The sequence below is a fragment of the Podarcis muralis genome, chromosome 2 (genome assembly GCF_964188315.1).
Source record: "Podarcis muralis chromosome 2, rPodMur119.hap1.1, whole genome shotgun sequence".
Lineage (NCBI taxonomy): Eukaryota > Metazoa > Chordata > Lepidosauria > Squamata > Lacertidae > Podarcis > Podarcis muralis.
Window position 1 is genome coordinate 78,287,382 of NC_135656.1, and position 23,458 is coordinate 78,310,839.

The 23,458-nt window shown below is 39.4% G+C and overlaps 1 protein-coding gene across 10 annotated transcripts in view; it reads right to left on the bottom strand.

The window, feature by feature from the left end:
* The window catches only part of IQSEC1 (IQ motif and Sec7 domain ArfGEF 1), a 311,041-nt gene that overhangs the window by 242,210 nt on the left and 45,373 nt on the right, over positions 1 to 23,458 (bottom strand). For 9 of the 10 annotated variants that reach the window (XM_077924859.1, XM_028718962.2, XM_077924858.1 and 6 more), the window contains exon 2: positions 11,922 to 11,951. The exons of the other annotated variant lie outside the window; for it this stretch is intronic. In XM_077924859.1, coding sequence (XP_077780985.1) covers positions 11,922 to 11,951 — 30 coding nt within the window. The remainder of the gene's footprint in view (positions 1 to 11,921; positions 11,952 to 23,458) is intronic. 10 annotated transcript variants of the gene reach the window in all.

The following is a 23,458-nucleotide window of genomic DNA, read 5'->3' on the forward strand; positions in this document are numbered from 1 at the left end:
CCATGTTTTCTCTCTTATTCCAGCTACTGTCTACATGAGCAACTCATAGTACTCTTAGCAGCATTAGCCCCAGCACACAGCTTATATCGCAATGACATATCTATTACTCAAATGTACACCTGACACCAAAAATGGGAGCCCCTTGTATAAGTCACCCTTCTCCTGCATTTATCTCTTTAGAGAAATGCTGTGACATTTCACTGCATCCAATAATGTGCACTGGGGGTGGAGGACATATAGATAAATTTAGTTGACTTATGCTGTGTTAAACCATTGATCCATCTAGACCACTACTGTTTACTCTATAGGCAATAGTTTGAAAAAGGAATTTCACTGAACTAAAGCAAGTATAAGGCCGGATGTAGACACATCAAAGAAGCGTTTCAGTTAAACACATTGTAAATTTAAACAGGGAAATCAGGTAGAGAAAAATGGGACTCCACAGCATCATCTGGTGGCACGATGTTATATTGCATGTACAACGCATATAAAATCACTTTTTCTTTACCAATCTAGCTGAGTCCTAAATGTAGCCAGTTGCCAGGGTGCAAGACCTCTCTGGCTAACCTGTGGACAGAAGTAATAATAATAATAATAATAATAATAATTTATTATTTATACCCCGCCCATCTGGCTGAGTTTCCCCAGCCACTCTGGGCGGCTCCCAATCAGTGTTAAAAACAGTACAGCATTACATATTAAAAACTTCCCTGAACAGGGCTGCCTTAAGATGTCTTCTGAATATCAGGTAATTATTTATCTCTTTGACATCTAATGGGAGGGCGTTCCACAGGGCGGGCGCCACTACCGAGAAGGCCCTCTGTCTGGTTCCCTGTAGCCTCACTTCTCGCAATGAGGGAACCGCCAGAAGGCCCTCGGCGCTGGATCTCAGTGTCCGGGCTGAATGATGGGGGTGGAGACGCTCCTTCAGGTATACAGGAGTTACATCATGGAAGAAAGGTAGAACGCAAATGTAGATATAAAATAATGAGATACGTTGACAGGGAGAAGTTCTGTAAGGTCAGGCAGAGGTTTTACACCCTTACCATCTCAGATCAACTTAACTAAAGATGCCGAAAAGTGAACCTATAGCATTTTGAATACAAAACAATTGTTCTACCACTGTGCTATGGAGGGTGGTAGTGGGGTTCTCCAGTGGGGAAAATCACAGTGTGACATCATGTTATGTGTTGCCCTAGACTTGTGGGTTTAGCTTTTGGTGGCAAACAGTATCTCCATAGGTTGTGCTGCATTCACCAGGGTGAATGGTGCACTTTGCAATCAACTACAGAAGCAGCAAATTAAAAAGACACCGTTGCAGGGCCCCCAGGGTGGGAGGGCACTTTAACACAACCCTTCCATTTATCCTGAAGGTTACCATTGGCAATACTTTGACTTAGTAATAGCTCAAACCCTTGAGAAGTGAAACTGGCCAGAGCAGTAGCAGTTGCTGGCCTCTGAGGATGGGACAGTCTTTACACAAATTTTAAGGGGCAATTTACTACTTGCGGCCACACTTCTGACTTTTCAACCCCTGGTTAGCACATCTTATCCTAAAAGGTGTTTGACCTGGTCGAGTATTTTCTGGCTGATGCCATTTGTTTGTTTTAAAAGAAATAAAATCCTTCTCAAACTTAACTGTTGTAAGCCCATATGATTGCTGCTGAGGAAGCGTGAGATCAGGATATAAATACATTTAATAAATAAAGAATACAATAGTGAGGGTGCTGGAGTGAGAAAGGTCTAATAGAAAAGGGTATGACTTCCCATTATTAAGTCTCCACTCTGTTTACTAAGGCTAATTAGGTGGCTAAGAGAGAAAAGTGTCGTCTTTTTGAAACATTACAAATGTAGTTCCAAGCGTTGGGAAACAATTTTTTCAGGTTTGAGAACTCTTGTTCTGCCAGAACCTTCCACAAGGAGAAGGGAGCAATTAAATATCAGCAGCTAATTTTCGGCTTTCACATAACATCAGCCGCTGTTACCATCACGAAAGACATTATTTATTCATTATTAAGTTATTGAAGTTCTCTAAATTCTCTTACCTTGTGATCTTTGAAATGTTATTTTGTTATTTAAATTAAATTACAGAATTCATATAAAGAAACAGGTGGAAAGAGGGGAAAACCCCTCCCTTCCCATTCCGTCACTGCTCCTGGCAAGGGAAGGGAAGGCTTGAGTGTTTTGGCTGGCACTGAGTGAGAGACAAAGGTTCATAAAGTGATGGAGCAGAGACAGCAGGTACAAGCACCTGGATCTTGTTGCAAGAGAGGAGAGGAAATGCAGGATTTACCTCCCATTAACTCTCATCTGACTCCCAGGGTTTAAGCTTGGAAGAACTCCCATGACATAGCAATATGCCTTATGAACTGGAAAAAAATGGTTTAAACATACACTAAAGTTTTACATGTCTGGGCTTGTCTAAACAAACATGTTTTTAGCAGACACTGAAAAGAGTAAAGGCATCTGCCTGATGTCCATAGGCAGGGAGCTGCAGAGTGTTGGTGTTGCCACACTGAAAGATTGATATCTTACAAATGTGGAATATTATGTGGCACTTGTAATGGGAGAAGAATGCACCTTGACTTTTAAACAGAAAAGCAGCATTTTAAAGTGCTGATATGATCACTCATTCATGTCTTTATATGCTGCTATAAGAGCACAGATCTGTAACAGATCAGATGTATGTTGTGCCAGGCAACAACATCTTAAGAGCACCTGGATGATATTGATAATAATAACTGAATTTTTTCAGTGTAGATGATGGACCATCACAAAGTAGAATACTGGGAAGTGACTAGTTGGATAATCGCAATAAGCAAGTGTCAGTTATAAAAATAGGGGAAGGCAGATATAAAAACATGTGGTTAGAAGGTAACTGGACCTATCAGAGGATCTCAGGCTGTGGCAGCAGATTTTGGAAGAGCCTCAGAAGTGGTCAGTTTTGCATTGCATAGGAAGCTGAAGCCCTTCCCCACCAACATGGTGATACGCTCCGCAGGAGTCTCTTATGAGTAAGAATATGATATTAAAAGTTCATAGAATACAGGTAAATTGATCTACACACAATCACTTTCATATGTCACGTTTTATTTGAAGCAATAAAATGTGTTTAATGAGCTGGGCAAGTCTCTGCTTTCACTATGCATTCCCATAATAAATTTAATGGAGTTTGGTCTTGTATGCTTTAGAATATATTTCTGCAATAACAAAATGTAAATAGACTTTCTCAGACACATGCTTTCATATTTATTATTTAGTATAAGGATACAGGAGAGAGCGATATATCACAGCTCTTCATAGAATACAAGCGGTGAGAAGTTTTATTTGAATAACTTGCAAACATATCTAGGGTGACCCTGAAATAATCTCCAGCTTTACTGCCCAATTTATAGGCAGCAAATTGGTGTGTGTGTGTGTGTGTGTGTGTGTGTGTGTGTGTGTGTGTGTGTGTAGATTTTTCAATCCATATGGAGTGGAAATTGCTTGCATCCCAGGCATGCAGGAAATGAGTTTTTCCATGACAAATCTCTCCCTATTTGCCAGGGAGCTGGCCACTCCTTTCACCCCTACACCCCAACATTTTGTGCTCAAAGTTCTCAATAAAATTCTTAGCTCAGCATTAAAAATATATTACAGGCACCCCCCATTTACACGTATTCACATATATGCACTGTACTGGGAGACAGACAGACAGACAGATAGATAGACAGATAGACAGATAGATAGATAGATAGAATCATACTCGGAAATGGTGGGAGACTGCTGGAGAGTCCTTGTGACTCGCAATGAGATCCTCCCCAGAGCCTGAAGAGGATGTCAATGAGAGCAGAGGAAGCCCCAAAGAGACCCAGGTTGCAGCAGGGTTTGGTTTAGGCTGCTCAGCCTCCCCACCTAACAGCTGGCATGTGGAGTAGCACAACAGCAGCAGCAGCCACCACTTTCCCTCGCATCCTCCAGCCAGCCTCAGAGCTTAGCTTTAACTCTAGGTATTCTGGTCTGGATTGGAGAGAGAGCAGGGGAGAGTGCTGAAGAGCAGGGGGAAATAGGCATTTAAAGGATTTTTAGAGGGTGATCCCCACTTTACACAATTTCACTTATGCAAGCAGAACTATCCATATTCACCTCAAATTTTCTTGTAGGCAAAATGCATTCTAGTTTTGAGTTTTTTGTTGTTACACTCAACAGCATCAGAACGTTACGACAGATACTGCCTCCAATGGTCACGATGGATTTAACATTAAATTGGGACAAAAATGCATAGAAGCAAAATTCCATCATTCTCATTGAATAATTCGAATAATAAATTACAAAGCAGAATCCACACCCACTTTTTGAATGCTAACTTTTTAAACTCAGAATTTGAATACTTTATAGTTTTGGTTTTGGGCAGGCTAGAAATTTTTAACTGTCAAACACTAATTAGCATTGCATGCTATCACAGGCTGTCCAATACTAAATAGTGTGTGATCAAAAGCTTTATAAAGAATATTGTTACATATCAACTGCCAAATGTTGAATACACTTGCATGCCAACCATGATAAAAACCTGCCAAATATGACAGTTGAAAACTACTGATATATCTTTCATGGATCCCCAGGTTCTTTAGTAGCTCAGGGAATACTCTATTAAATAATGGATCAAAGACTACTAGGCTTCCTCTACAAATACACAGCCACAAGGGAATACTAGGTGTTATGTCCAATACTCCCTGAAAGAATCTTCTGTAGCATGCAGGGGCTTGGATGGCAGAAATGTAGAGTCCTTTCTGAAGGCGTAAGTTTGGAAGCCTCCCATAATCTATCAGCTATCTATACTGTCAAATGCTAAATATCTTTGTGTGCCAATTATTAAAATACCACAAAATGTCAGCTGTCATATAAATATTGAAATAAAAAATAATTGGCCACCAAACACAGACAATGCCTATTCAGAGAATACGCAAGAAACCGAGCATTTGAATATCTGAAAATGGACATTTGAGAGTCTAAAACAAATTTTAGCTCTTTGCATCTATGTTATAAGACATTAATTCACGTGTTTCAGAATGTATTGGGACCATCATATACTCCTGAAAATGAATTTTTGAAAAATTATGTTAGCCAAGATAATAAATTAACAGGAGTAAGAAAAATATTTAATAATATTTATATACCATTTGCCATTAATAAATACTGTTGAGGTAGTTTATAGGGTTAAAAATATGACAACACATTAACACAAAGCAATTCAATAAAAACATTGCTAGATGCCAACAATATAGGGTAATTAGGTCAGTGCTAAAGGTCAGCAAAAACCTAAGCAATCAGGTGAGTTTTCAGAAACAGTCAGCCAGTATCTTCCAAATCACAGTGAGGTGGTTATTCCAGAGTGGGCACACCTATAACATTACTTTGCTTTGTCCCTATTCATCACAGAAAACTCTCTCATGCCATTTCCCATTTGTTCCACTTTTAATCATTAGGGGTATGTGAGACAGACTATTGCAGTGGTTTTCAACCAGTGTGCCATGGCTCCCTGAGGTGCCTTGAATGATGGTCAGGGGTGCAGTGGGCAACACTGGTCTCTGTCCCTCTTTCCTTCCCTCCCTCCTCTGATGCCCCTCTCATGTCTCTGCCTCCCAAAGGCTTGTATAGGTGTTTGTTGCAGCAGTCCCAGCTACAAGCTCTGGAGGCGAGTGGTGACTCTGGAGCTGGCCAGAGGGTGCTGGTTGCCAGGAGCTGAGTAAGCAAGCAAGCAAGCAAGCAGGCAAGCAAGCAGGTAAGGAAGCCTGGCCAGCTAGTCTGCCAGCTCTTGCTGTTTGGAAAAGACAGACAAGTGGAAGGCTGGGCAGGCAGGCAGGCGCCGCGCTGGCCTTTCTTGTGCTTGTTGTCTGCAAGGCCTGCCTGGGAGCTGAGTGTCCAGCATCAAAGGGGAGCCTTTTCACCATGCAGGCCTGGCGGTGCCCACTGCTGCCTCCCAAGGTGAGTAAGGTGCTGGCCTCACATTCACCTTTGGCCAGTCTCTGTCAGGCCACTAAGGCTGGGGGCATCCTCTTCCCAGACGCCTGAGGCACCCCTGAGGCATGAGGAGGCACCTCTCTTTGGAGTGGGGCTGGTGTCTCAGAGACCAGGAGTGATGGTGGTGGCTGCCCAGAGTACTTCCAAGGAGAGGGAAGAGGAGCCTGAGGGAACACGTCACAAGGGAGGGTGTTCAAAAACGGGTGAGGGGCTGCTGGCTCTGCAGGCAAGGGTGATAGAACTGGGCTTCTGAGGCTCAGGGAGCATTTCCCCACAGGGGAGCAGCAGAAAGAATGTAGTTGGCCAAGGGAGCTGTGGACTCAAAAAGATTGGAAACCTCTGGACTATGGAGTTATCATCCTGGAGGCCCTTAGCCAATCATGGCAGGGGAGGAGAGACAGCCAGGGAGGAGAAAACCTAACCATTTAACTGGCAGTCAGGGCCCAGCTACGGAAGTAGCTAGGTGTACTTAGGAGTTTGTCAGTCAGGATAAACCACTTTAATTTTCCCAGGTGGAGGAAAAGGATGTAGAATGGGGCTACAGGTGTTATATAGGAGTAAAAAGCATATAGCCATTCTAGGAAGAAATAGTTTTAATAGAAACAGTTCTGTTGTGGAGAATTATAAGTTCTTTTTAAAACCTGAAACAAGTGTTTCTGAAATAAAATAAGTGCTGTGCCTTTACTAGTAAAACAATCAAGCTTTATCCCTCTTTGAATGTTTGCTAATAAGAATAGTTTCCATTTTCATTGTGCCCCGGCTTTAAAATATATCTAGTTCAGGGAACAAGTTGTCAAATGAAGCCTACCATCAACAGTCCTTGCTGTGCGTTTATATTATATGCCACCACATATAGAGAACCCTCAATTCTTGGTTGTTGTTGACAGGGAGAGGCCAGGTTAAATCGCCCCAGACTCAGTCATGTTGCTCTGTTCCCACATCTTCACTGAGGGAGTGTGTCACAGAATGACACAGTGGAAGTAAACTAATCACATTTAAATCTCCCATTGAAAGCCATGTGATTTAAAAGCATTTCACCTTAACTGGATTGTGACATCATTCTGTTATTAGAAATTACAAATCAAGATTGCTGGTATAATTTACTAGAATGCTTAAAACATAGTTTTATTCATTTTAGTATAAAGTTCAGAATAAGAATATACTTTTGGAAGCTATTTTGTATGTACTGATTTTATGCTTAATAAAGCATCTATTCAGCTGAAAGACCACTCGTTTCACATTCTTTCTGTTCTACAAAGTACAAAGATGGTTGCTTATGAAGCATTTTGTACGGGGTCAGTTCTGTGGAACCAAAGCACGTCTTTTTATCATTAGCTTGTTAACACTTTGATATAGATATTTTGACGAATGTCTACTCAGATAGCCCTGTGTGAAATTACCTAGGGGGACAACTTGAGTCTTCCACTACAGGGTTATTAATATTAATAAATGTTTTACGTAAAGTGCATGACCTTGCATATCTCCTGCTCTCAAGTGAATTCTCTAATAATAGTATCCCCCAAAATTCAACTCATATCTCGGTTATGCGATACTGATGTTTATTTCACACATGAATGACCAGATTCTCAAGCAGCATGAAGGTGCCTTCACATTTTTGATTCGCATGCCAAAGAAGTGAAAATGCCTACTCATCTCTTCAGGTGTGCATGCAAGTATTTAATCTACTGAAATGTGTTAACAAAAACATGGTTGAAAATTCAAGGTCAAAAGAAAATAGCAATGATTTGACTAGAAGTTACACACACACACACACACACACACACTCTACTACTACTACTACTACTACTACTACTACTACTACTACTACTACAGTGGTACCTCCGTTTATGAACTTAATTTGTTCCGGAGGTCCATTCTTAACCCGAAACCATTCTTAACCTGAGGCACAATTTCGTTAATGGGGCCTCCAGCTGCTGCCGTGGTGCAACTTTTGCTCATACCCCAAGGCAAAGTTTGCTACCCGGAACACCTACTTCCGGGTTAGCGGAGCTCATTATCCGAAGCATTTGTAAGGAAGACGGTACGTAACCCGAGGTTCCACTGTACTACTAATTAAGGGTACCAAGAAACCCAAATATACATCTTTCACATCTCTTCTTCGTGTTGAAGTTTATTATAGCATAAATTATTTACTTGATTTATTTAATTAATTTATTGGGGCATTAAGAACAGGTTATTAAGACTTTCCACATCAAAGAAAAACAGGCAAAGAAACAAAAAAGACTCAAAGCATATATACCTATATGTTTTGTTGCAGCAAATACAGGAGTAAAACAGGTAGCAAAACAGGCAACTAACAAAATCTCCCTTAAATATACAATTCATAACACATGAACAAATAAGCACTAAGTGAAGCATTCAGAAAAACATCACAGAAGTAATCAACTAGCCAAGCATAAAGAGGAAGAAAAATTAATTCAATCCGCCTCTAATATCACTCCATAAAGCCACATGGTTTGATGAAGAAAGCCCATCATGCTTTCTGACAGACCCATATTTAATAGAACAAAACCATTTCAAATAAAACCTTTCCCCCCCTTGAATCCTTTCTTCATTCAACTGACAAGTTATTTTTTCATAAATGCCACCAACCAAATCTGAGAATACCACCCCTCCAAGCAAATTAGCTGTTACAAATTTCGAATTTCAGGATACCACCTTATGGACCCCAAGAAAAATGGAAAACATTAACATTAACTCCTGTAAAATATCTTTTTGTCTCCATCACTGATCCATCACAAGAGTGTCATAAGTGGATCTTGTGCCAACATCTCTCCTGTAATCAATTGAAAACCTTATTCTAAACCTTATAAACCCCTGGGCAAGTCCGCCTGATGTGATAAAATGTATCTTGCCCTCCACAGCTTGTCCATTAATTTGGGCTGGTACTGAGGCTCCAATACTTTGGCCACCTCATGAGAAGAGAAGAGAAGACTCCCTGGAAAAGACCCTGATGTTGGGAAAGATTGAGGGCACAAGGAGAAGGGGACGGCAGAGGACGAGATGGTTGGGCAGTGTTCTCGAAGCTACGAACATGAGTTTAACCAAATTGTGGGAGGCAGTGGAAGACAGGAGTGCCTGGCATGCTCTGGTCCATGGGGTCACGAAGAGTCGGACACGACTAAACGACTAAACAACAACAGCAACTCAGAATGTAAGGAGTCAGATACGAGCTATGATGAGAAAATGGCCAGCTTGACATTCATCACGGAGAAGGCAAACAGAATTCCAATGTAAAGAAGGAAGGAATGTGGCAGGTCTGTGATATTGTTCAGATGGTTTAACAGGCTCTTCAGAAGGAGATTCACTGTGACACATAGGAAAATTGGCAAATTACTTGTAGATAGACTCACATGCTATTCATTGTGGCAGGCTTGTAGGTTCAGCTGAAGTTGCTATGCATACCTTTCTAGTAGCATAGTCAGTCCCTCATGAGTATATCTACCTCATCAACTTGGCAGCCCAGGGGACTCTCATAGGCAGGAGGAGCCAGCAACATGGGGCGGCACTGGTCTCTCGACAGCAGTGTTGCCAGTTGCTGAGATGATGCAAGGTAGTGTGGTGGCAAGTTCACAAGCATACCAGTGCTGGGTTGGTTCTGCCAGTGTACCTGAGCAATCCAAGCCTTGCTGCTGTTCTCCCTTTGCACTAGGACATATATATCTTATTTGATCCTTAATAAGACACCTATAGTGTTTGGATGTTGGAATGGTGGACTAGGTTAGATATAGCTTTTATATTACTGAATAAAAGCCCTCAGTAGTAACATTTGAAAACGTATCTTTACTCTATTACTTTCACTCTAGTAATTATTTTATTAGTTAATATTTGGTAGCTAGTAAACCGCAAAGAAGCCACACTTAAGATCTGTGGGGGGCTCTTTCTCCTCCCCTTTTAATTAGAGGGTTACCAGTTATTCAACGGATATAAAAGCTATTCTTACAGTACTTTGCATCTCTTTTCTACTCTACATTGGTTCAGGGCCATTAGTTTTCTACTTCCTTTAGAGGAGTTTATATCACGTTAGCCACCAGCTAAATAAAATAGCCTGCAATCAAGCCTTCTGTATTGTCCTGCCTTTGCTCAGAAGCAGCAACATGATCTTTGCCCTTAATAAGCGACTTAATTATCACTCTGCTAAACTGCATACTTATTAAATACCCCTAGTAAAATCTCACACTGTTAATGACTGTGATGTGAGAGGAAAGCAATGAATGATGGCAAATATACAATGCAGCAGAAGAGACTATGAATATTAAGTATCTGCGTGATATAGAGAAATTGAAATAATAATATGCCTCTCACACTCATGGACATTTAAATTCTTTTTAAAGATCTTACTGATAAATTTTAAATTGGGATATCTGTTGCAAAACACAGAAAACACATTCTCTGGTGTAAAACAACCTGAAGTTTGCATTATTAAGTCTGTAGTGAGAAAAATATCCTAAGTCTGCCATTTTAAGCATGTTGATTTGAACTTAGTGGGGCTCATTTCTAAATAAACATCCATAGCCTCAGACAATTTGCTAATCATATTAATATATTTTCATAATGTCCAACTACAAGTTTAAATCAACAACAACCAATTTAAAAAAAAATGCTGAAATTGAGTTAATATAAATTTGCATTACTCCTTATCTGATAACCTATGTAAGTAATTCAGCCTATCTACAGAATATTCTTAGAGTAATGATAAACCAATATAAAATAAATTAATACCATAAATGTTTCACTGAGACTACACACCTGCTCCAACAGGTAAGCATATGATTATTGCTTTTACAAAACAATTTTAATATAAAAATGTAACTAACCCCTGGAAATGGTGTATGCATATTTTGAAACTCAAGTAATGTTGGACTATTTTCCTGCAATTCAAGAAAACCTGAGACCATTCAAAATATTGCCAGCGAACACATAGCATTTGTAAGATTTGTTAAATGTGAAAAAGGTCGAAACAAGAATTAGATAAAGTCACATACTGGAACAACCAAGTTCAGATCTACCACAAACTGCAAGAATAAAAGAGCTAATTATAGTCTCATTGGAAACAAAAGAATCTATAAGGGAGAAGCAGATACAAAAGTACCTAACTGGATGCATGGAAAAACAAGTTGGTATCAGGTTACAATTCTTACAGTTCGAAGAACAAGGTGGCCTCTAGAAGAGAGCCAAAGGTGAAAAGATTTACAGTTGTGGCAACACACCAACACATATCTTTAGCTGGAAATGAAAGCGTTCAAATCTCTCAAGCGTATGTAATCTGGAAAATACTTTCTAAAAAGCTAATGGTTTTTTTTAAGGCAGCAGGCAATTCAAATCTAATCTAATAGGAAATTAGTTTTACATGTAAAAATAGGAAATTAATTTTACATGGGAAAAGGAAGTATGTGCGGGATTGAATGTGGGTATGTATGAATATTTTTAAGGATTGTATGAAATGTATGTCTGTTTGTATATCTGTAATATGTATGTATAAATGTATCAATGTTGAATTATTCCAGTAAAAAATCTATTTTAATTTTTTAAAAAAAAATTACATGTAATTGCATGTGAAGCACACCTGTCTCTGGATGTTGTCCCTAAACCAAAGAGATCTTAGAAAGTTGCAGAATTTGGCTTCCTTCAAGTACAGAAAACCTCCTTTACGTGCAATGTTATATGTTATTTTAGTTATTCCTAACTTTAAAAAATAAAACTTTGGCATGTTTAAGAAAACAGAGGTGTCTATTTTTACAATTACAGCATTAAAGTGTGGAAAAAAAGGTTTGATACTGTAAAGTACAGCTTTTTAAAAAAGAATCGTTTTATCAATGATGGTTCAGTATCAAGCCAAAAGGCAGGACATGTGGTTGTAATAAAAAAAAAAGTTCAAAAAACACTGTACAGATACATACCTGATGCTTCTTGAACTTTCACCTTCAGACCTGTAAAATAAATTGTAAAAAATTAGATTACCAATTTGAACTCCCCAGCAGAAGCTGGTGTCTATCACTATATTTATTCACTAGCAGATTTTGACCATATTTATTCACTAGTACATTTTGACCTTGAAGCTGTTACTAATGAGAGATGTAAAGCTACCTTCACTACAGTAGCAAGCAAGGGAAAAATAACAATGGTCTTATGTGTGGTCTAGAAAGACTAGTTGGAATGGGATGTACATTTGTACCCAATTAAAACCAATGCAGTGTAGACTGCCAGTATCCACACAACTGAATGAACCTTTAGGCGCTCATCTGAGGAACAAATGAGTGGCAATTTTTCCTGGAATGCAATATTTCACTTTGATTACAGGGCTGGAGTACCTTTCTGAGCTTCAGAGCCAAATTACCTCATGAGTAACCTTATGGGGACCACATAACAGAAACTGTCAGGTCCAGAGACAAAACGGGCAAGGCAGTAGGTGCTACTCTTCCTTTGTAGAGTAGATTACAATCTAGCTAAAGCTTTCTGCACACATCGCTCTCCATCCAGAAAAGAAAGGGAAATCATTGCAGTCCAAGAACACATTTCAGTAAAACAAAAAACACTTGCGTAGGTTGTGGAGCACAGCCAGTGAGGGATGTGGACAAGGGAGAAGGATCACAACTGGGGGAGTGTTACCACCCCCCTTTTTTAGAAAGAGCCAATGTGTTCATATGTGTGTGTATGTGTGCGGGGATATGCGTACGCTTTGCCATCACAAATTAGCTTCACAAATGCCTGCCACTTGTGCTCTCAATACTGATCATGACTGCAGTGAGGGCAAAGGGTTAAATTCCCTCTGCCTTGCACACCATGGTGCCAATATACCTTGCCCTCCAAATTAAAGAACAATCTTGCAGGCTGGAGTAAACTATATGCCAAGCATCATGTGTAGTTTGTCTCTGATTTATACTTGCCGCTTCTAGTCCAGAGAATATTATGTGGCCAGAAGCCCACTAAATAACATTGACCTCTATTATGTGATGCTCACACAACTCCTGACCCTTCATAAAATGCCTTTTGTTGTATTTAGCATTGATCTATCCACATTATATCGTTGTTAGCTAACCCCCCCCTCCAATTCCAGACAAAGAATACTAGCAGCACATTATACTATCCACATTTGTTTCCTATTCCAGGTTTTAGTATTAAATGGTGTTTTTAAAAATCACCACACACTGTAGAATCAAATGTGATCAAATGCATTTAGTGCCAACAAAGTCAAAACTCAAGTAGTGTTTTTTACTGAATGAACAGTGATGGATACAATAAATTCCAAGGGAAAGCCGATATAATGGTATTTCCATCAAGAAAAATATAAGGATATTAAATAGCTAGGGTGCAATCCCAAGAAGAATCCCAAAAGACTGACCAGGTTCTGTACATGTGAAGAGAGCTTTTGAGCTTCCTATGTTGCATGTGAATCTCAATTTAAAAGTGATGCAGGGGGAGATGAAGGATGCTTTTGGATGCTTCTGAATCACATAATCTCCTTTCCCCTCTTATGTTCATGAGTTTTTCAAAAGAATGTGAAGATTAATGTCATTCACGCACACACAAAATTCAATGTTACTAAGTAAAAAGAGAACACTGATGTAGATTTTTGACAGATTCAGGCAAATGATCTTATATATTCTCCACTGGATGCTCATCTTATTCATGAAATATTAAAACTGTATACATTACTAGAGTCACAGGCATGTATCTGTGCCTTCAGACTTTTGAAGATAGGATGATAAACATATATTGATTTTTATTTTCTCGCTGCTACATTTTTTCTTTTCATAAGTATCAGCCTTTAAAAATGAGATTTCAGCTGTATGAATCTTAAGACAGTGCATGATTAGGAAATGTTATGCTTTAGTAATTATGATTAAGTAAATTGTAAAATAAGTGACAAAAGAGAAAAGGAGACAATTTGAATCGAACATGTTATGTTTATTTTAAAGGTATTGAAATTGAGATACAATATATTGAATCTGGGTACATAACATTTGAAAGTTACAATAAGGTACGAAATAAGGTAACAAAATGCTGACATTGTTAATTCAAAGAACGCAGAACCGGAAGGGGTGGGGAAGTCCAAGTTGTTTTTGTTTGTTTTTGTTGTTAAAAAAGGGAAAATTTGTTTCTTGTAATTATTTTATTTGTTTGTAACCTATAAAACTATGGAAAGAAACGCAATAAAAAATTTATAAAAAAAATAAAATAAAAATAAAAATGAGATTTCGTAGCAAAATGATATTGCATATAAAGAAAAAAATTACATGGATTTTATTTTTAAAAAAACAAACAAACAAACAAACAATTTTTAGTCAGCATACTCTTCAGAATATTAGGAGGAAAGGATGTTCTATTTTTCCTCCTTAGGAAATATACTTAGTATTTCACACTAGTAGCATAAAGCTCCCTTCCCTACTATTGTCTTAGAGTCAACACACACTACAATTCTGGTTTGCAATCTTTGACTGCAGCGACTGCTCAAACCAGTTTATTTTATTTCTAAGTTTATATCCTACCCTGCAAAGGACAATCAGGATTCCCAAGGCAGTAGGACTGGATGTCACAGCAAACTGTACAAGTGGGAGGAATAGGCAAATTAAAAATGCAAGCTTGAGGATGGAGAATGCGATATATGAGAGATCAGTTACTGGGATATATATATATGGTTTTGCTGTGGGTACAAACGATACATTTCTGCACCTCTTCAAAGAGTAATGGATTTTGTATCGCTAAGATTATCTTCCTGCCAAATGGCCTTGTGGACTAAATGATAAGCATCTTAAGGGGAGGACTAACTCATAAAATCTCTTTGTGCAGAGCACCATATGTATCCAAAACAAGTGTTTCAAGATGCAATGATACTTTTGAACAATTATTGAAAACCAGACTGTTCTTGAAACACACTGCTATCTAAGCGGCTCTAGGCCTGGATCAGAAACTGTCTGAAAGCCCTATGCATACTACTTTTGATTCCAGTTGATCCTGCTCTAAGGGGAAGTTGGTACATCAAGGCCTGCACCAGAATACAGTGGTGCCCCGCAAGACGAATGCCTCGCAAGACGAAAAACTTGCTAGACGAAAGGATTTTTCCGTTTTTTGAGTCGTTCCGCAAGACGAATTTCCCTATGGGCTTGCTTCGCAAGACGAAACGTCTTGCGAGTTCTTGCGAGTTTGTTTCCTTTTTCTTAAAGCCGCTAAGCCGTTAATAGCCGCTAAGCCGCTAATAGCCGTGCTTCGCAAGACGAAAAAACCGCAAGACGAAGAGACTCGCGGAACGGATTAATTTCGTCTTGCGAGGCACCACTGTATTTGCTCCTAGAGCAGAACTAAACATGTTGCTAACATGGTTCTTGCTTGAGTGCAAGATTATTCTTTCACTAATAGATCAGGGCACTAGCAGTGTAGGGGTCTTGAACCATTTGCATCCCTCTGTGATTCTTATCTGAGTTGGCCCCTCTGCAGCTGCTATTGGCATGGTGGAAAATATCTCCCATTGAACTGAATAAGAGATGTTTTTCTTTCTTGTGCTAATAGCAGGCACAGGAAGCCAAATCTGGATTGGAACCACAGGGGGCAAATACTTAACACCCCCTATCCCAATGCCAGGGTTCCAATCTAGATCAGCCCCTTTCCCCTATGCTGGCTATTTGTGTAAGAAAACTCTTGCACACAAATGGCATAATGTAAACCTTGAGCCTTAGCTCTGTTGAAGTCAACCATCGGCTTGCTCAGAGCTGTCCATGGTCCTGTAGAAACTGCTTCCAACTGAACTCCAGCTATTCTGCATCTCGCTTTCTAAGCAATGCATTTCATGTTCATGGCTGCAGTTTCTAGCTGTTCATTTCAGTACACACTATTATCTATTTCCTTTCTTTAAGAGTCATGCTTAGTACTCCTTTGAACAGAGCTTAATGTTCTGGAGTTATTTTTCAGCAACAAAGCCATATGTAACAAAATCAAATTTACTCAGTTGGACTATAACCAAGTTTGCAACACGATATAATATTATGGTTAAAGCAACTATAAAGCTATCATTTTTCTCCTAGCAGGGATTTTAGCCCATTTCAAGACAAGATGTCTCAAACACAGAACGAAAACAGAATAAAAACAATTGTACCCAACTATGAAGCAAACTATGAAGCCTGCCAACCTAGCAGTTCAAAAGCACCTCCGGGTGCAAGTAGATAAGTAGGGACCGCTTACCAGCGGGAAGGTAAACGGCGTTCCGTGTGCTGCGCTGGCTCGCCAGATGCAGCTTGTCACGCTGGCCACGTGACCCGGAAGTGTCTGCGGACAGCACTGGCGCCCGGCCTATAGAGTGAGATGAGCCCACAACCCTAAAGTCTGGCAAGACTGGCCCGTACGGGCAGGGGTACCTTTACCTATGAAGCAGACAACCTTGAAACTAAAATTAAAATTGCTTGAAGTCTCTTGAAGAAGGAATGAAGCAAAAAACTGTATATACCATGATCTTCACCCCAAATTGTTCGAGAACAAACAGGAACAGGAACAATTCAATTACAGCTAATTTATCTTCCAGAACATTTACCTTTTCTACAATTTTACATCATAAATAAAATAAACTTCTCTTGATTTTACTACTGTAACTTTCTTATCTCTGGTACTCCATTATCTCATCTCAGCCCTCTCATATCTGTCTAGCATGCTACTGCAAAAAATATTCACCTTGTGTCTCTCATGTGACATTCATAGGATCCTTGTCCTTATGCCAAAGCCCTGGCCTTCTGCCCATGATCTTGATTCCCACAGCTCCACCACCCAATGTCCAACTGTCTCTGCTCCCTTGAATGACACTTCTCTTGCTGCCCCATATGCTTGGAATCACGTGTTATCTGACAAGCACAATGACAATGACAATGCTTGTTCAATAAATATTAACATGGCTATGATTTCACTATAGTCAAGCCTAAGTGTTTTATTTAGCTATTGTTAGGAACTGAATTTAGCATTTAAATAGTGTTCAGTGAGTGGCACTGCCTAAAGCTAATAACTACAGTTGCATTTGTTTCTGACTCAATATATGGATTGCTTAACCAAGCTTTGCCCTCTAGAGGGTCACGCTTAAACATATCTGTAGAGTAGGAAGTAAATCTGATGGCATTATGTAACACTAATTTTGTTGCTAATGTGCAGTAGTTGCTTTCAATCGGCGACTGAACAGGAAGTTGTGGTTTCCTTTTGGCACTTAAATACTGGCATTTGCATTTTCAGAATAATTTAAGATATTACTAATAGCGAATTATTCAATCTATTTAATACTAAGAAGATGCAAGATCACAATCAAGCAACATAACTTTTTTCTCCAAATAACAGAATATGCATTTATGAGTCAGAAATGAAATGTCCTTGGGCAGTGTCCTGTGTACTCAATGGAGTATTCTGGAGTGGGTGGCAATTTTAAACAATTTCCCCTTCTCTCTGCAACCACCTGCATCCCCCAATGTGTTCCATATGACTAGCAGCCTCTCGCGAACAGTGTGGAAAGTTGCAAATATTCTCTCCCTCTACTGGAAGCCTCCATTGAACGAAACCACCTTCTGTGTGCTGTTATCATTTTTACACTAGATTGCAACTACGATATGTATTTTCCCTGCTGAAGTCAGAAGAAACTAGACATTGGCTCATCTGTCTTAACACTTTGCTGCATGCCTCCTTTAGGTTCCTTTTAAAATCTTAATATGCCAAGAAAAGGAATTGTCACTTTATATTCTTGTATAATCTGTGTTAATATGCTTTTGACAGGTTGGCAAGGTTCTAGTCCACAGGGTGCTGGTGTTCTAAAATGACCACACCTATGATCAAATAGACTATGATTACCATTGGAGGAGATCTCAGAATTAAAAAAAGGGGTAGTGGTGGAAGGCTTTACTTGTACAATGTAGTTTATATGATAGTCAGAAGGGCCCCTTCAAAACATCCAAACAATTATTAGTTTGCACAATTAAACCACATAATGATCTGCATTGTTTATCTCAAGACTGTCTGAGCAGACAAATAAAGGAATTAAGACTTTAAGAAGTGCGACAAGAACCTTGGATGGGAGCCTTCTATATTTCAATTTGTAGGTTCAATTTATACTCTCAGTCTCAGGTCTGAAAATTTAAAAGGTTCAGACTTAGACATAATGACTTAACTGCATCAATAATCCATAGACAATGGATCCGTAGGTGAAGATTAAACAGCACTTTATAATCCATGCCCCAAATCTCTTAAGTGTCAAAGAGCTTTTAGGCTTAAAACAATCAGCAAATTATTTTGCCAAAAGAAATTACCACAGGGATTACTGAAGCGAAGAGGAACATTCAACATGCAAAACCATAGTATAAACTGAACTATCTGAAATGGAAAATAAGAACGATTGAACACAAAATCTTACTTGAACTTTATAAAAAATATATGCCATAACATATGGAGACACATGGCAAGCGAAAACAAGAAAACCCCCAATAACCTAAGTAACTATAGCCAATTCAGGGGTGCTGAAAGGGGGGATTAAACACCCCATCAGTCCAGCTGGTTGGTTACTTAAAAAGAAATACTCCTGGGCAGAATATACAGTTTATTTACTATATGTGGGAGTTTATACACCAACCAACTGAAACAACCAACCAAAGAATTAGCTCTGTTGCATGATGCTATATTTGGCTAGCTTGTGATACTGTATTGCAGGGGTGCCTAACCCAGGCATAGGCAAACTCAGCCCTCCAGATGTTTTGGGACTACAGCTCCCACCATCCCTGACCACTGGTCCTGTTAGCTAGGGATAATGGGAGTTGTAGTCCCAAAACATCTGGAGGGTCGAGTTTGCCTGGTTATGCCTGCCTTAACCTATGGTGCATGGGCTATAAATAGACCCTCAAACCTTTTCTGGGGTCTCTTTAAGGCCCTTGCCGGACCCAGTGAAGTGCAATATACTATCATATGCATGCAGCTTAAACAGTCAGCATCAACATTATGACTAGTGCTATGGGGATATTTTCATACCTGCTCAAAATCCAGTCAATATTTTCCCAGTGGACTACTTCTATAAACACTATGATGCTTTCTGCATGTAACACAAGCATAATTTAACATGTATGAGTAATATGTGAGCTCATGGAGAGGAGATTGTGGCTACTTTGCTCCACCACTGGTTGTTCTCTTGCTATACCGTGTGAAACCATGTTTTGACTTACCATATCATCAAAACACGGTCTCACGGTTTAGCTCTCTCCAGACAAACCATAAGGTATATCCAAGATTTGTGAAGAAAGAGATAAACCACCAGCCAAGGTTTAGATGACATGCTAAGCCAAGCCAAGCTATGATTTAGCATAGTTTAGCACAGTAGCAGAATGACCAGAGGAGCAAAGTGGCTCCAATCCCTTCCTAGGGATTGCACAAATTTTGCTCATCTGTGATAAGCTAAGGTTGTGCTAAGTCATGGTTAGGATGTTATGGGCAAATGAAGTCAATGTTTCTTAGCTGCCATGCAGTGTTAAAATTCCTCAAAAGTGGGATAGGACAGACCAACTCTTTCCCACCCCAATAAGAACGTTGAGACAAATGAATAACTTTAACTCAGTCTGTTTGGATGCCCAAACCTTTGGATATGCCTTTATAACTGTAGCCTAGTTCTTTCTGACAGCAGGTATCAATATGCAGCTGGGGAGAAGATAGTCAAATCAACTGCCTTAGCATTCAAGCATTGTTCAGTGAAAGAATGGGTGAATTATCACATTCCCTTTGGTAATTTACCATTAACATCAACAATAACCATGTTTTTAACAATCTCATAATCAAAGATTCATAATATTGAAAATATTTTTTCAGAAAGCAGCCAATAATTGTGTGTGATAGTTCTTTTGATCCGGTTTTTTTTGTTTGGGGGGGGGGGAGATAACAGGAGTGGAAAACATATATATGTTTTTTTTAAAAAACCACAACACTGTGACAGAGACTCTTTATAAGATTTTCTTAATTACTTAGCATTTAACCAAGTTAGCTAGTTTATCCATTTTAACCCTATATTGGAGATTAACGGCCAGTCGCTGTGGGTGGTAGCTGCAATCTGTAGAAGTTACTGTTTCCATTTATAATCCAATTCTCTCCCCTCCCCACCCCCAGTAACATTTATAATTTGTTCAGATAGCTCCTTAGGTGCCTACCTATATAATCTACCCTATACCTATATAATATAACAAGACTACAACAAAATCTGTAGCAATTGGGTATGTACAAAGCCACATTTTCAATGTTTATTAGAAGAGTTCTCCTTGTTAAATTCTGATGGTCCTGGATAATCACTTCAATTCATCTAGGGCACATGTGTGCAGAAACAGACCTCCACAAAAGTATTCCTACCTGGATGAGGGGCTGCAAATGAATTCCTAACAGTTAAAAGCTTGATCAGCCAGGACTGTATCCACATAATCACTGTGTGATTACCGGCAATAGCTCTCATAATCCATTCAAGGAGGCAGGCATGCTAAATGGAAGAGGGAAGCTGAATTCAACTATCCTACCAATCCTTCCCTCCTAGACTGGTAATCTCAGAGCTCATCCAGATTTTGTTTTGTGCCACGTTTCCAAGCACAGGTCTGGGTGGTTTTGTTGTTGTTGTTTTGCTCTGGCAACTTCCACAGTAAAAACCACATTTTACCACTGAATTGGGGCAAACAGTAACCGAGTTTTCAGTGCTTTGATTCAGCGGTGAAATGCAGGACATGGAACTTTCAAGTTTTAAAGCACAGACCTGTGCCTGGAAAGCATGGTGCAAAAAGAAGTCTGGATGAGCCCTGATAACTGGGAAAATTAGTAAGCATGCAGTCTCAGCTACTGGAACAGCTGTTTAAAAGTCAGAACCGGCCATGAAGAAGCCTGATATCGCAGGTAGGTTCTGTTGTATTAGGGCTATTATGTAATAGTCCAACATAGTCTGAATATCACTAAACGAAGTGCTGTTTAGGTAATTTATAATGCTGCTTGGACACAATTAGTGTCTAACATTGTCTTAATATTTAGAAAAGTATTTTCTGTAATTCTATCTGTCCCTAGGTGTGGTCATAATGAAAGTATTATGCCAAATTTAGGAAGCGTTTTAAAAGTTTCCTTACCATATATCATACTTCACATTTCATGCTACTCATGGCACATATCCATCTCTCTCTCTCTCGCTCTTGCGCTGAATTTTGCAATGAGTCCATTCTTCCCAGAAGATGAAGAACCAGCTGCCAAGCATATGGCTTTGGCACCACTTCTTGGAAAACAACTACTTGGCCCATACTTGCCACTAACATCAAAATCAATATTACAATATTTAAATGATTTGGGCAACCTATGGATGCACAACCAGGATTGATGAAAGAGAAACATATGGTGGAGCTCCAGTAGAAACCACAATTCCAAATTAAGAAGTCATTTTCTTATCAGAATGCCATACATCAAAATGGATCTGCTCAGTTGCTAATACAGCTTTTGTTAAAGTAGTAACAGTACTTTTACAATTTTTTTGAGGGGGCCACAATACGCAGCAGTTGTAACCAGCAGGACCAATCACCAGTGAATTGCAGCCCAAAACATCTGGAGGGCACAAAATTGGGAGACGCTACTAATATACTGGACTTTATTAAACCATCTCAGTTATACATATCCAGCTATCCAAGATAACTGGGTAGTCCAGAAAAACTATGCAAGACTACAAATGAAATACCACATAGTACTAACTGGGATAGAAATTGCATTTTGGGGGTAACTGCATTTCACACAGTGTTTATGGCATTCTGGCTACAATCAGTAATATTTTCAAGAAATAAACATGCCAGTGCTACATTTACAGAAAGGATCCTTGAGAGCCAATGGCTCAGCATGAAACTATATCTCTGCTTAGGAAGAGTGGTGCTTTCTTCACTGTAAGTACAGTCTATAATAATATGAATGTTTTGTCAGTGGCAGCAATGACAATATTCTCCAGTGTATACAGTTTAGCTTCTTAAAAGTTAAATGGCGAATGAACGTTTAGGGGAGGAAGGAGAAATAAGGATTTGTTTTGTTTTTGTACATTTTTGCTAGCCGTTTTGGAAAGGAAAATGCAGGCAATACATGCTACAAAAAAAGAAATGCTCAATCTTCCAATTTAGGAAAACAGCATGGTAAATGTACAACTTCCAGCCTCCTGCTGAATAATAATTTCCCTCATGCTCTCCTAATTTCATATACCCAGTGCCACATCTGCCTCCATACCCCCGGTTTACCTACACACACTACTTCTATACATCTTTTGGCAGCATCTCATGGACTGTCACTGAGGAAGTTTCCTGAACCTAAGTGGGTTCTTTCCGGGTGATACCAAGACCTGCCATTGGTAGGGGGGAACAAAAAGCCCCAAGAAAGAAGCAGAAAAATCAAAGTCTCTTTCACAGAGGAAGGGACTGGAGGGCCGGTTTAGATGGCACACTAGTTTGGATGTCATCCATAATGTACCACTGATAGATAGATGATAGATAGATAGATAGATGATAGATAGATGATAGATAGATAGATAGATGATAGATAGATGATACGATAGATGATAGATAGATGATAGATAGATATAGACAGACAGATATGGCGTGCAAGCTGCTAATTGTATTATTCCTCTAGCCAAGAAACCATTCCAAGGTGAAACCTTAATGAAAAATTCTGCTTGTAAAGGGTTGTTATTCTTGCAATAGTATGACAAGATAATGTAGAAAAGCTCTGTTGGTTCTGGTCAAGGGCACTCAACTTTTGCTCACTTGTTTAAGCAAGATCTAAAATACGCAACTGGTGTCCTGGTCCCTGGGCTTTTAAAAGGTCAAACTGAGTTTGATCCTCTTCCATCTCTTCTCTCCTTAGATGTTTAATATCAGATTTAGGAGATGGGATCAAATCAAATGAGGCCTCAGCATTAATTGAAGCTGGGTTTAACTCCTCCCCTTGTGTCATTCCCTGCCTCAAAGAAAAATCCTTACAAAGCTACAACTTGCCCCTGCTGTCACATCTAGTTTTGTCTTCAGAAACCAGGCATTACATGAAAGCATATGAGATAGCAAACCTGCTGAAAATAATTAAGTTTGGGTCTGGCCAGTGTCTGGATGGTAAACTGCCTTAGAAACTCTATATACAATGTATTTGGATCAACAGAAGAAAGGCAAGATAACCAAAATAAGTAAAATGTATTTTAAATTCTGTGGGAGTTGCAAATTGCATGCAAGCAAACAACAATTGTCATTTTATAAAATGAATACTGAAGTATTCAAGATGCTATCCAATCGCCTTAGGCAACTAAGAATTTGTGTTGGGTTTACTCTTTAGCCTTTTCTTCTCCCAAAGAAGTCCCACAAGGCAGTGGGAACGGAAGTCTGCTCAGCTGCTGCAACCTTCCAACAGCTTTACCTCGTGCCCAAAGGCCTACTCCTCATTGTCTCCTGAGACAAATGGATCC